The following is a 19,139-nucleotide window of genomic DNA, read 5'->3' as shown; positions in this document are numbered from 1 at the left end:
GTCCCATAAACAGTAGGTGGTAAATTTATTTTGCTTAATGACAATTTGTGTTACATTGTATTAACCAGGTCAAAATCACGCGTTTTCTTGAAATACTTTGTCAGTTACATTTGATTGTTTTGTTTTGCAACTTTTTTTATTGTCTGGCTTGTCTTCCCCTCAACTTCTCTTGGAGGTGATGCTTCAGAAAATGAATTTTTTTTTCCAGCATCATAACCTTTAGTACCGCTGATATAATTGCTGTTTTAAAAAACAAATCAGTTGCGTAGCTGAAAGTGTTTTAGAGGTACACTCTTAAGCCAAAGACAAGTCCATTTTTCAAGCCAGCAAGATTGTGACTCTTGATTGTTGCCTGCTAATGCCTGTTGGAAAATGCATGCATGGCTGTTATGGATGGTAGGATCACCCTTGGCTCTGATATCCCTCATGCCTGAGGGAGCCTTTCAAACTTAGGTTTTAAAATGAGAGATGGTTAGGTGAGTGAAGCATAGAAAGATTGATGACACCTTTGGAACCTAGCAACATCCTGTGAAAAATGAGGAAATAAATGAACTCTACAGGCAGTTGGCATTTGAAAAAGAAGCTCTCTTTTGAATGCTGAGAAAAGGACCATATTACTATAATATCTGTGCCAATGTTTCTGACCAGCTAACTTAATACAAGCAATGGAGCGTTACTTTAACTAATGTTGACAAATACCGTAGATCCTTGCTACAAGTCAATCCGGCATGCAAAGCAGCCTCTTTTTATCTCAAAGTCATGCTTTTATAGTGACCCTGTGTACAACTCAATACCCCTTCTTCACTAATAAAGTTATATACGTATTCTGGCCGGTCAGCCTCAAATTTTTATTCTGAAAATGAATATTTTACCCAATGTGGTGAATGACAGAGATGATGACCACCTACACCAATGTACTAGGCTGACAGGTTGACTCCCAGTTTGGTATTTTCAAGGCTTTCTAAGTCAACTGAAGCATCAGTCTACATGGTACATAATTTCTCTACTTCCCAGTAATGTTCAAAGCTAAACGTGTATTACATGATAAATGTGCCTTTGTGAAAATGTCACTGCTTTTTAATGTTAGATTAATACACTTTGAAAATGATGTCTGTGATGATTGTGTTCTGTGAACAGTGATTCAACTGAAATAATCCTTTGATAATTAGAAATGCTCCTTTTTATGAATTTTACAATGAAAATTTTTAATGAAACCATTGCATTTTATTTATTTCTACTACAAGCTGGAGAATTTTAAGTAATGGCCTCAATTTTTCAGGTTGCAGCTATCAATCCAAATCATCCACTAGCACAAATGCCTTTGCCACCATCAATGAAAAACTGTATCCAGTTGGCTGCCTGTGAGGCCACTGAACTTCTGCCCATGAATCCAGATTTACCAGCAGATCTTTTCACTTCCTGCCTGACTACACCTATCAAAATAGCATTGCGCTGGTGAGTTTGGCTCTCCATACTGTGTTTATTGGTTCAGTAGAATGTGTCATTTTTATCTCTCGGAGGAATTCATAATGTGCTTTGGTTGCTGCAGTCTCCAGGGCTTGCAAGCATAATGATTCAAAATTTGTCCAAGGGAGAGTACTAATAATAGGTGTCAGAAATCCAAGAAGCAATGTTGAAGACTTGTTAAATGGAAAATGAGAGATGGGGCAAGGCCAGCGTTTATCATGTTTTAAATACTCTTCAGCATTTGTGACACATGAATCAGGAAAAACATGTATTCAGTTCTTTTCCGTGGCTATTTTTTCCTGGAATAGGTAGATAACCTGTTGCCAAAGGTTGCAGCTTGAAGGTTTCTACTCTGCATCATGGATAGCTGACCTGGAGGTGCTGTCTCACTTACTACCTGCCATATGCAGTCAATACTTTTGGCCATGTTATTATTGTGCATTCCATAGCCATTGAGTCCTGAAATGGATCTTGAACAACGGCCTGGGTAAAGACACCACCATTGCATCACAAGACTGTTCAGCATTTATTACTGATCCTGAACTGCTTTTGAGAAAATGGTGGTGAGCTCCCATTGTGAAGCACGACAGATTTTGTGGTGTATGTGAATGTTAAATGTTATACCTTTTCTATTGTGATTTCTGTTTCTATTTTCTATTGGAGTGGCATGGTTGCTTAGTGGTTAGCACTGCTGCCTCACAGCGCCAGAGGCCCAGGTTTGATTCGGGCCTCAGGCAACTGTCTGTGTGGAGTCTCCCCATATCAGCGTGGGTTTCCTCTGGGTGGTCCTGTTTCCTCCCACAATCCAAAGATGTGCAAGTTAAGGTAGATTGTCCATGCTAAATTGCCCATAGTATGCATTGGTCAGGGGTACATGGAGGATCATAGGGTAGGGGAATGGGTCTGGGTGGGTTACTCTTTGGGGGGCTAGTGTGGACATGTTGGGCCAAAGGGCTGATTTTGATACTGTAGGGATTCTGATATGATGCAACGGTGTGCCTTGTTAAGCAGAAAGAGCAGTGACCAGGTTTCCTCCTAAAGGACACGAAGGAACAAGAATATTTCTTAAAACAACAACTAGTAGTTTTAATAGTCATTTACTAATATTTTTATTCCAGATTTGATTGCTTAATTAAAGTTAAATTTCACAACTGCGGTATTTGAGCTTGTATCTATGGATCATTTAATCCAAGCCTTAAGATTGCTAATCCACTAACATAATCATTATACTGCTGTTCGATGTGCAACTGCAGAAATATGAAATTTATGAACGGTCATTGACATGAAGTTTACCTCTGTTTCTCTTTCCACAGATACTACCTGACCTGCTAAGTATTGTTAGCTATTCTGTTTTTGTTTTGGAGCCTCAGCATCTATAGCATGTTGCTGTATTATTGGGTATCAGCTCATGCTTTATTTGAGGATGATGTGGAGGTGTCTGTATTGAACTTGGTGGACTAAATAGTCACATGGCATCAGGTTATAGTCCAATAGGTTTATTTGAAATCAGAAGATTTCAGAGCATTACTCCTTCATCAGGTGAAATGCCTGACAATGACTTCACCTGACAAAGGAGCACCGCTCTGAAAGATTGTGATTTCACATTAACCTGTTGGACTATAAGTTGGTGTGTGTGACTTCTAACTATATTTTAGGAGTTAGTGAAAAGGAAGCATCAAATAGAATTCTTAAAAGGCAAGTGGGAATAGTTCTTAAGGCATTTGTGTTGGAACTTGGAATGCCTTACATGGGAATAGTGAAGGCAGGGGCCATTTCACCAACAAAGAGAAACAGTACAGAAGTAGTTTAAACAATGAAAAATGTAGAGTTACAGGGTGAAAAAGGTGATCAGTTTTGGATTGTAGGAAAAGCATGCCTTCCTTTCAAAGGAATAACTGCCTTCTGCATAGCAAACCTCTATGGTTGTATGTATTAAAAGTCAAAATGCTTGCAATTTTATCACATAAATAAAGTCATTGCAATAATAAATGTTACAAATTAGTATAGATCAAAGGTTCAAACAGCATTTTGATAGTATTTAGATGCAGGTGTTGTAGTTATCAGCAGTAGTGCCTTCAACTGAAATTCTCTGCCACCCCATAAGAACACAGTAAACAATTATTTAAAATTGCAATCTCGTAGGAAGCCTTGGGCGTGACTGGTGTAATAGTTGGAGAAATTCATAAGGGGCTTCCTAATGAAGAACAAACATGAAATGTATTTTAAACAAATATTTATCAAAAATCTTAGGCATATAATAGATGATGGTAAATAAACTTTATATTCAAGTATTGAAACTTAAATGTTGCATGAAGTTATTGTAATACCTTGATTAGATGTTTATGTTGCATTGCTCTCTCGGGCCACACTGAAAGTGAGGTGAGAGGGATTGCTCTTGACCTCACTGCAGTTTTAGACTGACATGGCAAAAGTGAAATGTATACAAATCTGGTAAGATGCTCCATTGATTGGAGTTGTACCCATCAGAAAAGAAAATGTTTACGGTTGCTGGAGACAAACATCTGTGAATCACTACAGGAGTTCCTTAGGGTAGTGTCTTAGGTCCAGTCATCATTAGCTGTTTCATCAATGTCTTCTGTCCATGGTAAAGTCGGAAATTGTACATACACTGGTAGTCTTCACGATTCACATAATCTTCATGATTCACAGCTCCTGAAATGATGAAACACCATGTCCAAATGCAGCAAAACTTGGACAATAGTCAGGTTTGAGCTGATAAGTGGCAAGTAATTTGTACCGTGCAAGTGCCTCGCCATGCCCATCTCCAACCAGAGAGAATCTAACCCCCTCCCATCATTGTACATAGTAATATTTCTGAATCTCTTGCCATAAGTGTACTGGGAGGCTTATCATTGACCAGAAATTTAACTAGAGCACAAAAAAAAAATGCAAGTGCACGTTTGATTCTGGAGAAATCTGCAGCAAATAGAAAAACTAGTAACTTCAGTGAATACTCCTAACTCAGTATTCACTACTGAGAAGAACTTTGTTGTTTCTGAAAATAGCATGAGACAGACTGATATGCTTGAACAGGTTGATATTAAGAAGGAGGAGTTGCTGAAAATTTTGAAAATCATAAGGATAGATAATTACACTGGACCAGATGGGATATACTCTAGGTTACTACAGGAAGTGAGGGAAGAGATTGCTGTGCCTTTGATGATGTTCCTTGCATCTTTACTATGGACTGAAGTAGTGCCAGTTAATTGGAGGGTGGCAAATGTTATTCCATTGTTCAAGAAAGAGAATAGGAATTACCCTGGGAATTACATACCAGTCAGTCTCACGTCTGTGGTGGCTAAAGTAATGGAGAAGATTCTGAGAGACAGGATTTATGATTAGTTGGAAAGCCATAGTTTGATTAAAGATGGTCAGCATGGCTTTAAGAGGGGCAGGTCATGCCTCGCAAACCTTATTGAATTCTTTGAGGATGTGACAAAACGCATTGAAGGTAGAGTAGTGGATGTGGTGTACATGGATTTTAGCAAAGTGTTTAATAAGGTTCCCCATGGTAGGCCTATTCAGAAAGTTAGGAGGTATTGAATACAGGGAAATGTGCTGGATACGAAGTTGGCTCGCCCATAGAAGACAGAGGGTGGTAGTAGATGGGAAATATTCAGCTCTGAGCAGTGTAGAGGAACAGAGGGATCTTGGTGTCCATGTCCATAGATCCCTCAAAGTTGCCACCCAAGTTGATAAGTTGTAAGAAGGCATATGGTATGTTGGCTTTTATTAGCAGAGGGGATTGAGTTTAAAAGCCACAAGATTATGCAGCAGTTCTAAAGAGCCCTGGTTAGACCACACTTGGAATATTGTGTTCAGTTCTGGTCACCTCACTATAGAGAGGATATGGAAGCTTTAGAGAGGTTTCAGAGATTTACCAGGATGCTGCCTGGACTGGGGAGGGCAGGTTATGAAGAAAGCTTGAGGGAGCTTGGGCTTTTCTCATTGGAGCAAAGAAGGATAAGAGGTGACTTGGTAGAGGTGTGCAAGTTGAGGAGAGGTGTAGACAGAGTAGATAGCTAGAGACGTTTTCCAATGGCGGAAATGGCGATCATGTGGGGGCATAATGTTAAGGTGATTGGAAGAAGATTTAGGAGAGGGGTTAGAAGTTGATTGTTTGCACAAGTGGTGGGTGCATGGAATGCACTGCCTGCAGTGGTAGTGAAGTCAATACAATAGGGACATTTTAAGCGATTCTCGAATAGGTACATGGAAGATAGTATGATGAAGGATAATCTGAAGTTAGAGGAAGATAAAAGGCGCAACATCGAGGGCTGAAAAGCCTGTACTGTTCTATGTTCACAGAGCTTGTTCACCATCTATCAAGCACAAATCAGGCATGTAATGGAGTTGGATTGTTTATGCTATAATGTTGGAGGCTGAGTTTAAAGGAGGTGCATAAAGTAAAGATTTTACACATGGTGGTGGGTGCCTTGAGCATGCTGTCAGGGGATGTGGTAAAAGCAGATGTGATAGCAACATTTAACAGGCATTGAGACAGGCACATGAAAAGGCAGAGAATAGAGAAATACAGACCATGTGCAAGCAGTTGGAATTAATTTAGCATAGCATCATGGTAGGCACAGACATGGTGGGCCAAAGGGCTTGTTCTTGTGCTGTATTGTTCTATGTTACAGAGATGTCATAGAGATGTACAGCCTGGAAACAGACCCTTCGGTCCAACCCCTCCATGCCAACCAGATATCCCAACCCAATCTCGTCCACCTGCCAACACCCGACCCATATCTCTCCAAACCCTTCCTATTCACATACCCATCCAAATGCTTAAATGTTGCAATTATACTAGCCTCCACCACTTCCTCTGTCAGCCCATTCTACACACGTGCTACTCTCTGTGTGAAATTACCCCTTAGGTCTCTCTCATATCTTTCCCCTCTCACCCTAAACTTATGCCCTCTAGTTCTGGATTCCTCGGCACCAGGGAAAAGACTTTGCCTAATTATCCTATCCATGCCCCTCATAATTTTGTAAACCTCTATAAGGTCACCCGGTTAGCCTCCGATGCTCCAGGGCAAAGAGCCCCAACCTGTTCAGCCTCTCCCTGTAGCTTAAATCCTCCAACCCTGGCAACATCCTTGTAAATCTTTTCTGAAACCTTTCAAGTTTCACAACATCTTTCCGATGGGAAGGAGACCAGAATTGCAAGCACAGTACCATGCTGCTATTACATTGCTGAGTTCTTTGGTAAACTGACAGACAATGATGATGAAGATAGTGCAGTTGATGGTATACATGTTGTGTTTCCAGACTTTCAGAAGGCATTTGATCATGTACCATAATCATTTTGTGAACAAATACATCTCTTATGAGACAGTAACAGTGTAGATATAAAACTGGCTCAGGAATAAAAATAGAATATTAATGAATACAGGTAGTTCTTCTATAACGTAATAGTTGCATTCTTGTGCAATTCTGTATTGTAGAAAAATCATGCTTTAGAAACCGTGCTTAAAGTTGGTGATATGATCACAGTACAGCCAACACATTTTAAAAGTTCTTGCTTTAGAAACAGTGTCCTAAATTTGTCAATCGCAGTAAATTTGTTACTGAAACACACGCTATAGTAGAACGATGTGTAGTTGTTTATCACTCCAGAGAGAATTCTACACTATTGTTTTGTGTAGACACTGCAGCAATGTGTTAAAGGCAAGGTCTTTAACAAAAGTGAGCTCAGATGTCTGCCTATAGTGAATGCACATCATGGTAGAGGACTTGTGTACACACTAGTATTTCAGTCCAACACTAGTGTTCCCCAGGGTTTGGTTTTTGAACAATTCACTCCAGCCAACTCTGTCTTCATTCCTTTATAATTAACCTTAAGTTCAGCAGATAGTTTCCCACACAAGTTTTGCATTCAAACTGAATACCAAATTATATTATGTTATGGTCACTGTTTTTTAGGGGGATTTGACATCATTTATTAAACCTGCCTCATCACATATTACCAGATCCAAAGTAAACTGATCTTGGCTACATCCATAACATTGTTCTTGAAACTGCCTTGAGTACACACTATTCATTCTTCCTCAGGGTTACCGCTGTCAATCTGATTATCTCAATCTACATGAAGATTAAACTCATCACAATTAATGTATTGCCTTTTTTATATATCCTCATCATCGTCTAAGTTATTCTCTTGCTCTCTAGCATAACTGTGATTGTGGCCTATAGACTGCTCCCACCAGCATTTTCTTCCCCTTGTTACTTATTTTTGGGGCAGTACAGAAGCTCAGTGGTTAGCACTGCTGCCTCACAACTTAGTTGCCCGAAATAGGAATCAAACCTATCTGTGTTGGGTTTGCACATTCTCCCAGTGCCTGTGTGGAATTCCCCGACTGTTCTGGTTTCTTCCCACAGTCCAAAGATGTGCAGGATTAGGCAGATCGGCCATGCTAAATTGTACATAGTGTCCAGGGATGTGCAAGCTAGGTGGATTAGCCATAGGAAATGCAGGGGTTTGGGGGAGATATCTTCAGAGGGTCAATATGGACTCAGTGGGACTCAATGGGCCAAATGGCCTGCTTCCACCTTGTAGAGATTCAATGATATGGATTCTACATCATCAGATCTAAGGTCATAGAGATGAAAGGCAACATGAACTAAATGGCACCTTTATTAAAGAAGCAACAGAGCAGAGTTGAGTGTCTGTATGTAAATCTTTGAAAGTAAGCACGCCTTTCTAACCAGCATATGAGATACTTAGCTTTTTCTGGTAATTTTAGTGGAGAACTTGGCAAGTTACCTATCTTCACAACATTGCATCAATGTTGTTGCTAAATCTAACAGTAAGGACACATAGCATGCGGCTGAAGGAGGCTATCCATATTTTTGCATTTTGCTGCACACATATGAAAGCAAGAATTTGCAATATTCTTTAGCTCCAATTTAATGGCAGGGTCTACTCATCTCATCTAAAAATTTCCATAACAAAGAGCTATTAAGCTGACTGATGTCTGGAAATTTTACTTACAACAATTAGATTTTATAGCTTTAAAGGAAGAATTGGTTTCAACATAGCTCAAGTAGACCACTCTAATATAAAATTTTCAAAGCATTTGACTTCCAAACAACAATCCAAAAGGGAAACCTATGAAATAAAGACTATAATTATTGTACATTAATTAAATTAATAGTACATGGGAAATAGGAATAAGCAGTTTGGGCTACCTAGCCTGCTCTGCCATTTTGATCATGGCTTATCTTCATTTCCTATACAAACGCATTTTCCTTGACATATTTAAAGTCTGATATCTGTCGGTCTCTGTCATGAATGACTGAGCTTCCACAGCCCTGCAGTTTGTATATGTTCTCCACTTACCTGGATGGGTGTGGCAGTCCAGACACTCGAGAAGGTGAAGCAGGACAAAGCAGCTGGCTTGATCAGCCCTGATGGATCAACTCTTAATATTTCTTCCTGCATTGCTAATGCAGAATGCCAGGAATGCCTACTATATACAAATTACACTGCCATATCCCACCAAGTATCCTTGAGTAGCTCCCTTCAAACTTGCAATCTTCACTACCTAGGATAAAGGCAGCAAATGTAAGGGGATATCATCTCCTGCAAGTTCCTCTCCAGACCACATGGCATCCTGACTTGGAAACACATCATCTTTCCTTCATCAATGGATCAAAATCCTGGAGGTATCTGGAAGAATAGGCCTGGAAAGTGGGGAGTGCCATAATCATTGTAAACTATTGTCACAAAGCTGGTTCTTTTTTATAAAAAAAAAAGCTGTTCCTTATGTCAAGGATACTGTGTCCTTGATCTTATTTTCAGAAGGAGCGTAAAACAGCCCAGGCTGCAAATTGGCTGAAGTGGTACAGAGATGAAAAGGGTATTGGGCGGCCTTTTTATTTATATGTAAACAAATGGGTCTTCAGGCCAAAGCGTCTATGTTTTAGAAATAACGAGTATAATGAAAGGGGAAGTGTCAGTCCTGAAAACTGAATTCTTGTTTTTAGCCAATTCAGAACTTTAGTTAGTTCAGTTCAGCAGTTTTGTGAGAGAAAAAAAGGGTGCTGCAGTCGGTCACAGTTGAGACTGGAACTTCTCTCTTTCCTTATGCCTTTCTAACTTCTAACTCTCTTTCATTTTTACTCTCTGTTTAAGGGGTTTGTTTATTGGCATTGTTGTGGATTTTCAGAACAGCATAATTAAGTTAGTTTGGATAGACTGAGTTCTGTGGGTGTTCTATATTCTGTGTGTTTCACTCCATAATTTTGTGAATACATTTTTCTCTTAAAACTTGCTAGTCAACCTAGCTAACTTACTCAGTGTAATTTTCACTGTACAATTACCAAAACAAAGCAAAGTTACAGTCTAGGCTGCCTGTTTAAAAGGACTTCACTGGTCTGGTCTAGTGATGATTATCCCATCTGGACTTGTAGGCCAAGAAATGGAGGAATTTTAAATGAGTGGACTTCCTTGAAGTCTCTGTTTCAATGTCAACAATATCAAATGAGCAAATTGCTAGAAAAACTCAGCAGGTCTGTGTAGAGAGAGAAACAGTTAACATTTTAGGTCCAGAGACCCTTTTTCAGAACTATGTATCGATGTGATCTAAAACTAGTTGTTAATATTCAATAAAACTATATTCTACTAACTGCAAGCAACTCTTCTAGCTAAGCCTGGAATTGGTATTCCTTGACCACATTGGGCCAGGGAGGTCCTATAATTTCCGGCACATAATGAGTCTTCATGAGCAACAGCTCACATTGTGTGTTGTGCACTAATACAACACCTACATCAGGTTAACTGCAATTATTTTAGAAGGCAACTCACGTCTCTCCCTCTATCTCTCTCTCGAAGGCAGTTAGAGTTGTACAACAAATGCTGTCTTTCTTGTACTCTTCCATTTAAAAAAAAAACAAAAACTTGGAGGTTGAATAACATGTTATTGCTTAATTGTTCTTTGGAGTGGTAATGTTTGGAACACTCACTGGACCATATGGCCATGGCTGTAAACTGCAAATGCAGTTTTATTAAATGTGAAAAGCAAACCAAACCAGAATATAAATCTAGCGTATTTTTGTTGATTGCAGAACCTTCATTTTATTTTTCCTTAGCTACAATTAATAAGACTTGACATTGGTTAAGTTTATTAGTCTTAATAAAACTGCACCAACATTCATGATTTGGATGCAGGGTTAGGTTTACTAAGTCTTCAGCTTCCATTTCAGTGAACCTAGAAGAGCCAATGAGTTACAGACCTATGATATAGCTTTCAGATGACATGTATGTATTTAATTTCTATAGTCGGAAAAAAAATGTTAAACTAAGGTTGATTATGGTCTGTTGCAAGACTTATTTGTATTCTTCCTAGTCCTTCAGAACAAAGGAAAGTCTGTTGAATGGTTTACATATTTTTCTGCAGTCTTTTTCTGCACTGTTCAGCAAAATTTCTTCTTCCACACACACATCTTCACCCAATACAGAATTTGTAGTTCACACTAATCCAAAGGCACAAAGTCCATCATGAAGCAAACTTAAACAGACATCTCCTAAATAGTCTTTGAAATGATAGAGAAATGATATGACACTTGCAGCTTAGTCATGCTGTCAGCTAAACTGGAAGTTTGAAATTTTATTTAATACCTGTGAAAAAATATTTTATAGCACTGTCATCCTAGATTTCATTAGTCGGATGTTGCTTGCACAATACTACCAGAGGAATTTCTAATGCACAAAATAGTTTTCCTGAAAAGCTGTGGGGATTGTGGTTTCCAATGTTGTTTAATCTTTTATCTCTTTTCTGTAGTGTCTGTCCTTTTGCAACTGAGAAGTCTAATTTTTTAATGTTGGGCTTGCTTTATTTATTTAAAGGAGGGCCTATCATTCTTACATTTGCACTTCAACAGTATTAAAATGCGCAAGTATTTTCATTTTAAATGAAAATGTTTGGTCTATCTGTGACATGAATCATGAGGTATTGCTCTGATCAAATAATTAACCCCACCACCAATAAAGTCCTCATTTCCTGTAGGCCCAACTCTGTCAACTGAGAGAGCCATCACCAGTCCTGTTCTTGCTAGTATCCTGGGTCATGTGTATGTTGGGGTGGAATGTGTACCTCAACTGCAAGCTGCCAAGGTACTTTGGGCAGTTCTGTCAGGGCACAGACATAACCCATTATTGCAGTTAGTAGACTCTGAGCTATTGTTACACTTGGCCAATAACTGCTGATAATTTGAGATACTTTGGGGGATGGAGTTGGAGGGGGGAGCGGGGTTGTTTGTCAGTGTGCCCAACATATCTCTGACAGCTCTCTAGGCATGTGAAGTACATGGATTATTTTAGTTATCTTGGGAATAACTGGCATAGTTTTTCTAACTTGGTGATGATGCATGTTGTAGGATTAATGCATTCAAAGAGGACTTGGAGACTTAGAGAAAGTACACTTTCCAAGATTTGAAATGCAGAAAATCGATGGTCATGAGACTTTGTCACAGCAGGGATTCTTATGTATGAAGGCAAGAGTCTTTTTGACCTGATTTGGACTTAGATCGAAATTGAGCTAAGGGGAATTTGGAAGTAATGGCTTATATGATAGTCGAGTGACTGGCTTTATTACTTATTTCTTGTTGGATAGTGGTGACCTTTGGTTGAAACAATATTGCAAAGCAGATTGACAATTCTGGAGAGTTGTGTTCTGAATGAAACTAGTTTACTTATTCTATGTATTTTTATTCAACACTAGCTCTTCATTAAACTGCACTCTTTCATCACAAATTCTGAATCTTGCTGCTTTTCTGTGTAACTGTGCTAGTTTACTCATTGAACCTCTGTTGTGATGTCTGCCTTAAGTCACAAATGTAGGTTTAAGTGCGATGAGGAGTATTTAAGTTCCTATCAATTATTAAGTATTGGAGTTTATTCACTAGATGTTCTGTTTCAGGTTACTTTGGTCACATTCCTGTTCAAAATAGGAAGATTTCTCTTCTGTGATGGACTTTATGCATTAAGAAAACGTTCCAAAGGTCCAAACAGCAATAATTTAAAAAGGTTTTGGCAGCAAATAAATCTAAATTAGATCATTTTTATTCTGCATAATTCTCAGGCATACAAACAACTGTTGAAAAGCTGTAGACAACAGACTTTGGTAGACTCCAAAGCCACTTTCGAGAAACAAACTGATTTGTTTTATGACCTATTTAAACCTTCCACCAATAGGTGATAATTAATTTTGTACCACGTTGCAAACACGCTATCAATGCACAATGTTTCTCATTTGGTCCTGATGGGAAGACTGTTACAAGTCTTGCAATTTTAGAGAACTATTGAACTAGTGCTGTCTTAATTAGAGTAACTTAATGAAATTTTAATTGAATTTGTGAATACAAAAAGGGCAGATAATAAAGAGGGTATTTTTTTTATGGGGCATCTGAGTAAATTTGGCTTGAAACCACCTTTTCCCCTGCAATAGCTATCTTTGATTTAGTGATTTAATCTTTTGATCATGTTTAGTCATTTGATCTGTTTTACATTGTAAGACTAGAGAAGCAACTGTTTTATATAAAAAAAACCTACTTTTGGCTGCAGATTAAAATAATGCGGATTTAATCAATGGATGTAAAAGATATACATTTTCTTTGAATGTGATTTGAATCTACAATGTTGCTTTATTTAAGCAGTTCTGGCGGTGCTGGTGGGATGTTGGGTGGAGGTGAGGTGGTAGGATGCTAGACACCTAAGCTCTGTGGGTGTGTATTCAGGGTAGTTTTGCTTAGTGGTTTCTCAAATAGTGCCAGTTGTGTGTGCTCAGGAGAGCTCAGCATTGTAACAATTTGTCGGTTGTTTCCTGGGCAAGTTATTATAGCTTCAAAAGGGGGTAGGGGTGGAAACTACCTTCACAGGTACTGACAGGGTGAATCTTCAACCTATGACTAAAAAAATCAAGAATTAATATGTCCAAACCCTAGTGTCTTCAAAGAATTAAACATTGTTGGAAAGGAATTAAAGGATTAGGGATAGTCAACATGGCTTTGTGTGTAGGAAATCATGCCTCTCAAACTTCATTGAATATTTTGAGGAAATAACAAAAAGGATTGGATGAGGGCAGAGCGGTAGATGTGATCTATATGGACTTCAGTAAGGCATTCGACAAGGTTCCCCATGAGAGACTGAATACAAGGAGAACTAGCTATTTGGATACAGAACTGGCTCAAAGGTAGAAGACAGAGTTTGATGGTGGAGGGTTATTTTTCAGACTGGAGGCCTGTGACCAAAGGGTGCCACAAGGATTGGTGCTGGGTCATCTACTTTTTTGTCATTTACATAAATGATTTGAATGCGAGCATAAGAGGTACAGTTAGTAAGTTTGCAGATGACACCAAAATGGGAGGTGTAGTGGACAGCGAAGAGGGTTACCTCAGACTACAACAGGATCTTGACCAGATAGGCCAATGGGCTGAGAAGTGGCAGATGGAGTTTAATTCAAATAAATGCGAGGTGCTGCGTTTTGGGAAAGCAAATCTTAGCAGGACTTATACAGGGAGTGTTGCTGAACAAAAAAAAACTTTGGAGTGCAGGTTTATAACTCCTTGAAAGTGGAATTGCAGGTAGATAGGATAGTGAAGGAAGTGTTTGGTATGCTTTCGTTTATTGGTCAGAGTATTGAGTACAGGTGTTGGAACGTTGTGTTTCAGCTTTACAGGACATTGGTTAGGCCACTGTTGGAATATTGCATGTAGTTCTGGTCTCCTTCCTATGAGAAAGATGTAGTGAAACTTGAAAGGGTTCAGAAACGATTTACAAGGATGTTGCCAGGGTTGGTGGATTTGAGCCAAAGGGAGAGGCTGAACAGGCTGGGGCTGTTTTCCCTGGAGCATCGGAGGCTAAGAGGTGACCTTATAGAGGTTTACAGGATTATGAGGGGCATGGATAGGGTAAGCAGACAAAGTCTTTTCCCTGGGGTCGGGGAGTCCAGAACTAGAGGGCATTGGTTTATGGTGAGGGGGGAAAGATATGAGAAGACCAGGGCAACGTTTTCACGCAGAGGGTGGTACAAGTATGGAATGAGCTGCCAGAGGAAGTGATGGAGGCTGGAACAATTGCAACATTTAAGAGGCATTTGGATGGGTATATAAATAGGAAGGTTTTGGAGGGATATGGGTCAAGTGTTGGCAGGTGGAACTAGATTGCGTTGGGATATCTGGTCGGCATGGACGGGTTGGACCGAAGCGTCATTTTTCATGCTGTACATCCCCATGACTGACTAATTTTGCAGCAAAACAGCAGGTGAGATCCTAATATTCATTTGAGCTCCTTGGAGACCAGGAAAAGGAACAATGCAGCGGTGCATGAGATGTTGTGTTAAGATGATTAGGATGAGGGTAGTAAGCATTGGTGGTGCTAAAAGATACAAAGAGCAAGCCTTTAAAACAGTCTTTGAAGAAGGGATGGGAAGGAAGGAGTAGCACTTTGGGTGCCTCGGGTAATCAGAGCTTCCAGATAAGATGCACAAGCTAGCTTCAGCTTAACCTTGCCTTATTTATGAAGAGATAAATACTTTTAGTTCATCTCACTCAACAATATACTGGAATATGGGAAAGTGTTAAGGTAGAGAATTGAATACTTTATAATGATCATGTTCTAACATTGATGATTTCAGTTTTATTTTGTGCCAGAGACAGATGAGCTATTGCTGTCATGAATGTTTAGCAATGCTTCATTTATTATACAATTTGGCTCTGTACAGCATCTTTTGATTTGATTCATGTGCAGTTTTATTCCAGTGACAAGACATTCCTAATCTCTTTAAAGCTGTTGTAAAAAATGTTTAGTGAAAATTACATGTAAACTAGATTTGATCAAATTGCATGGATAAGTACATTATATTTTCTGTTCATAGCAATTGAGAAATTAACATGACCAATTTTACAGAGAGCTCTTGAAATTTTGAAGACTGAATTTTCCTCTCGATAGCCAAAAGGTTAAGTTATTTTCTGTACTAATCCACTTCTATCTCGCTCTAATCTTTCATTTCCTCAGTCAGTCACAGATTGTGTGCTTGCAAGACCATATTATTCATCAACCTCAATATTATATGAAAGTACTAAGGCATCAAACCAGGGTGACGTGGTGCTTGCATTTTTTGACCAAGAGTATATGAATGCCCACGGTTATGATCTGTATGACCACCTTATAATTGGTTTCAAATTGCTGTAGCTAAGCTGGACAATGCTGACATGAGTGTGAACTTTTTTTCAACCTGTATATTTTACAATCAGCCAAAACTTTAGACCTTGGTAGTTTAATTTTTATGAGGTAGATCAAATTGTATTTTTAAAAGTGACGTTGAAGCGTCTCATTAACCAACTTTGGAATTTCTGAAGGATCTTGAATTTGTTTTGCCAAAAGTTCCAACTGAAGTTGAACAGTTCAAGCAAAATAGTTTGCAAAAAATTTGAAAATGCAGAGTTCTTAAGTAAAATGCAAATAGTGGCATTGTCAAGTCGTCATCTCGATTTTCTCTATATATGTCACTTCCATTATGATAAGACAGAATAAGTGGGGAAATATTGTAAAGGTTTAGGTAACAATCTAGTGATTGCTGGAAATGGCTATTCTGCTGATTGATTGATGTTTTAGTACATAGATTATTTGCATAATTGGAGAAAGGTTAATAGACAGACATCGTATTGGGTGAAAGTACACACTATGAGCACAATTGGAAGGGGAGAAAAAGGTCGTGTATGCTATATTCAAACTTGCAATTTTGCATAACAGAAAATAGCAATTGATTTTTGATATCTATCTGCATATAATTTTGGTGATCTATCTATTTCTTTTCAATTAAGGGTGATGTGTTGATTTCAATGAAGCGTTCACTTCCTTTGAATCATTTGCAGAGTTAGTTTCAGAAATTTTGTTTAAAGTGAAAAATATCACTGCAATCATTCTACCAATTAATCGTTGGCTGTTGTGCATATATTCTGGTTACTCTAAGTAAACTACCTAGAACACATCTGTTTGTTTATTGCTAATAACTTAAAAGGTCACTTAGTTGAATTTGTATTTTCCAATATGAGTGATCTATAATGGGACTGTTGAGTGCAATAGTGACATTTCAAAATCCATATGCTGTCAATTTTATAACAAATTCCTCAGATGTTGAAAATTTGTTTTGATGGAAAGTATTGAAGCTGATTAAGAAAATAGGAGGTATATTTATTTGCCAGTGTGTCAGTTGCTTGATAAGATCATAGAATCAATTAAAAAATGGAAATAAATGAAAACACATTTCAAACTCAATATTCAGTTGAAGGAGAAAACAAACTAATGTTGATGAGATAAGTCAAATTGACGTACTGAAAATCCAACTCAATTTTGTAACCATGCTTGCTATTCAGTTTTAAAAAGATAATTCTCTTCAGTTTGCATAATTATGAATAACAGCTAACACTTGAGACACGTTGGAAATTTTTTCATATCTTAAGACTTGGCAAGGATGTGCTTACCACCTTCCCCACACTGTGTTATATGAAAAGTTGCTCAAAGTGCAAAGTACAAACTTGAGTGAAAATTTGGGAAAAATGCATGTGTTTAATGTTTTGACATCATTTCATGAATTGCTTTAAGTGTAGATAAAGCACAAGGTGTCTCGAGGTCTAAGAAAGTAAGGTAGGATCTTGTTACAACATTTGGCTTGACTTCAGCCTGCAATTTTAGGAAACTATTCATTCAGATTTTGTGGACACCAGCAAGTGAATGGCACTTACCACTTACTATGTGTAGCTTTTCCATCAAAATGGCTGTGAAGTGTTTACACTGATCAAAGCAGTGTGAAATTCTCTCCAGATGATCCAAGATCAATGTGAACAGGACAAACACAGCAGGTCTCTTCAACCAAACCAATGGAAGCATGATTACTGAGGCATAGAGCGTAAACAGGAAGTGTAGGTTAGAATATTTAATTGCACCTAACATGTACAGAAAACAAAATGGAAGCTGGAATTAAGAGCTAAGAAAACAAACAATAAAGTACAATTTTAATTTTAAATTTTTATTAGCATTAGCAAATGAATACATCTGCACCCTTGTTAATTTTCAGTACCAGAGAAGTTGTTGGGTTTTAGTTAAGACTCAAGAGGGTACCACAGTGACTGAGGTTAGCACTGCTGCCTCAGAGCAACAGGAACACCAGTTCAATTCTTGCCTTGGGTGACTACCTGCACAGGTTTCCTCCGTGTGTTCCAGTTTCTTTCCACAGTCCAAAGATATGCAAGTTTGTTGGATTAGCTATATTAAGTTGCCCTGTAGCATCCAGGGGTGTGTAAGCTAGATGGAGTAGCTAGGGTATATGTGGGGTAATGGGGATAGGCTGGGGATGGTGGGATGCTGTTCACAATGTCACTGCAGAATCATGTGCTGAATGGCCTATTTCAGCACTATAGCAGTTCTACGAAGTAGATAAAAATTCATGTTCACTTGATTGAATAAAGCTAACATTTTTCAAAATAAGATCTTTATACCAAGAGTTGTGTGAAGTAACAAAAACTGGACATAAAATTCTATATGAATGTCCAGCAGGGCCTTAAAAACAAAGATGATAAAGTGCTTTTTGTTTTATTTTAGATTGATAATAATGCACCCCAAAACATCTTTTATAACCTCATGGCACTGGTTGGTAGTGAGCATTTGGAAACTTAAGCACTATAAAACTGAATTTTTTTAGTTCTCAGTGGTCTTTATTTGGGATTTCTATGTGGCTTGGTTGTAGTTTTGCACCCAAACGTAACATTTGTCTTTATTAAATTGCATCTGTTAGATTTGGGTCACCCATCCAGCAAGATCTGATTGCAGTCGTGTTCTGATCTAAGATCCCAGCACTTGCACAAAAATCAATCATTAATTTGCGCACTATTTCCTCAATGCCTTCATCTATTTGGAATAAAGGAACAAGTGTAGGACATCTAGCTCTGAACGCAATCCCATGTTCAGTGAAATTATGGTAGGCACTTTCCTTCGTGAAATGCATGCCCACAAGTCATATACCTTTTGTGCACTTATTAATGCTGAAGCAACAACCACTGCTTTCTACGTAGCTGTGCTGAGCAGAGAGTCCTTGGCCTCTGGTGAACAGCTGCTGTCCCTAGGGATCTGATTCCGGACAATGTCCTGATTTGTTTAATTTAGTGACCTCTTCCTTTTGCAGAAGTTGTTAGTCGTGTGTATTTTGACTCTTGATATTGGCCATACTCCCAATATTTCTTTCTTAACCAAACTTCAGTGTTCCTTTGGCTTTATTCAAAATAGAGTGGTTTCTGCTAGAGTGCCCCATCAGAATATCATTCTTAATCAGGAGCTCTGTAATCTAGTGTCAACATTGAATCTAAATGTATTGGGTTATAACTTCTGGCGTGCGATATGAAAAATTGGCACATTGATGTGATATGGATGTTTGAAGTTGGGGCAAATAATTCCAACATCCTAGCTGTCTGGCAATCCTCCACTTCTAGCTTTAAATATAAAAATCAAATAAAATTGTGGCAGGTATTTGCAAGAGTGACTTCTGCAGTTTCGAGATCTGAGTCTTTTTGATTTGTCAATATTGAGACTGCAGGTGGCGAGCTCCTTGATCCAAGGAGTTGGAGTGAATGATTTTTAAAATTCATGAAAGGCA

General features: G+C 38.5%; 1 protein-coding gene across 1 annotated transcript in view; it reads left to right on the top strand.

The window, feature by feature from the left end:
* rptor (regulatory associated protein of MTOR, complex 1) overlaps positions 1-19,139 on the top strand; it is a 383,050-nt gene that overhangs the window by 113,764 nt on the left and 250,147 nt on the right. The window contains exon 6 of the mRNA XM_060844826.1: positions 1,280-1,455. Coding sequence (XP_060700809.1) covers positions 1,280-1,455 — 176 coding nt within the window. The remainder of the gene's footprint in view (positions 1-1,279; positions 1,456-19,139) is intronic.

The sequence above is a fragment of the Hemiscyllium ocellatum genome, chromosome 25 (genome assembly GCF_020745735.1).
Source record: "Hemiscyllium ocellatum isolate sHemOce1 chromosome 25, sHemOce1.pat.X.cur, whole genome shotgun sequence".
Lineage (NCBI taxonomy): Eukaryota > Metazoa > Chordata > Chondrichthyes > Orectolobiformes > Hemiscylliidae > Hemiscyllium > Hemiscyllium ocellatum.
Note: the sequence above shows the minus strand (reverse complement) of the source record. Positions and strands in the feature narration are given on the sequence as shown.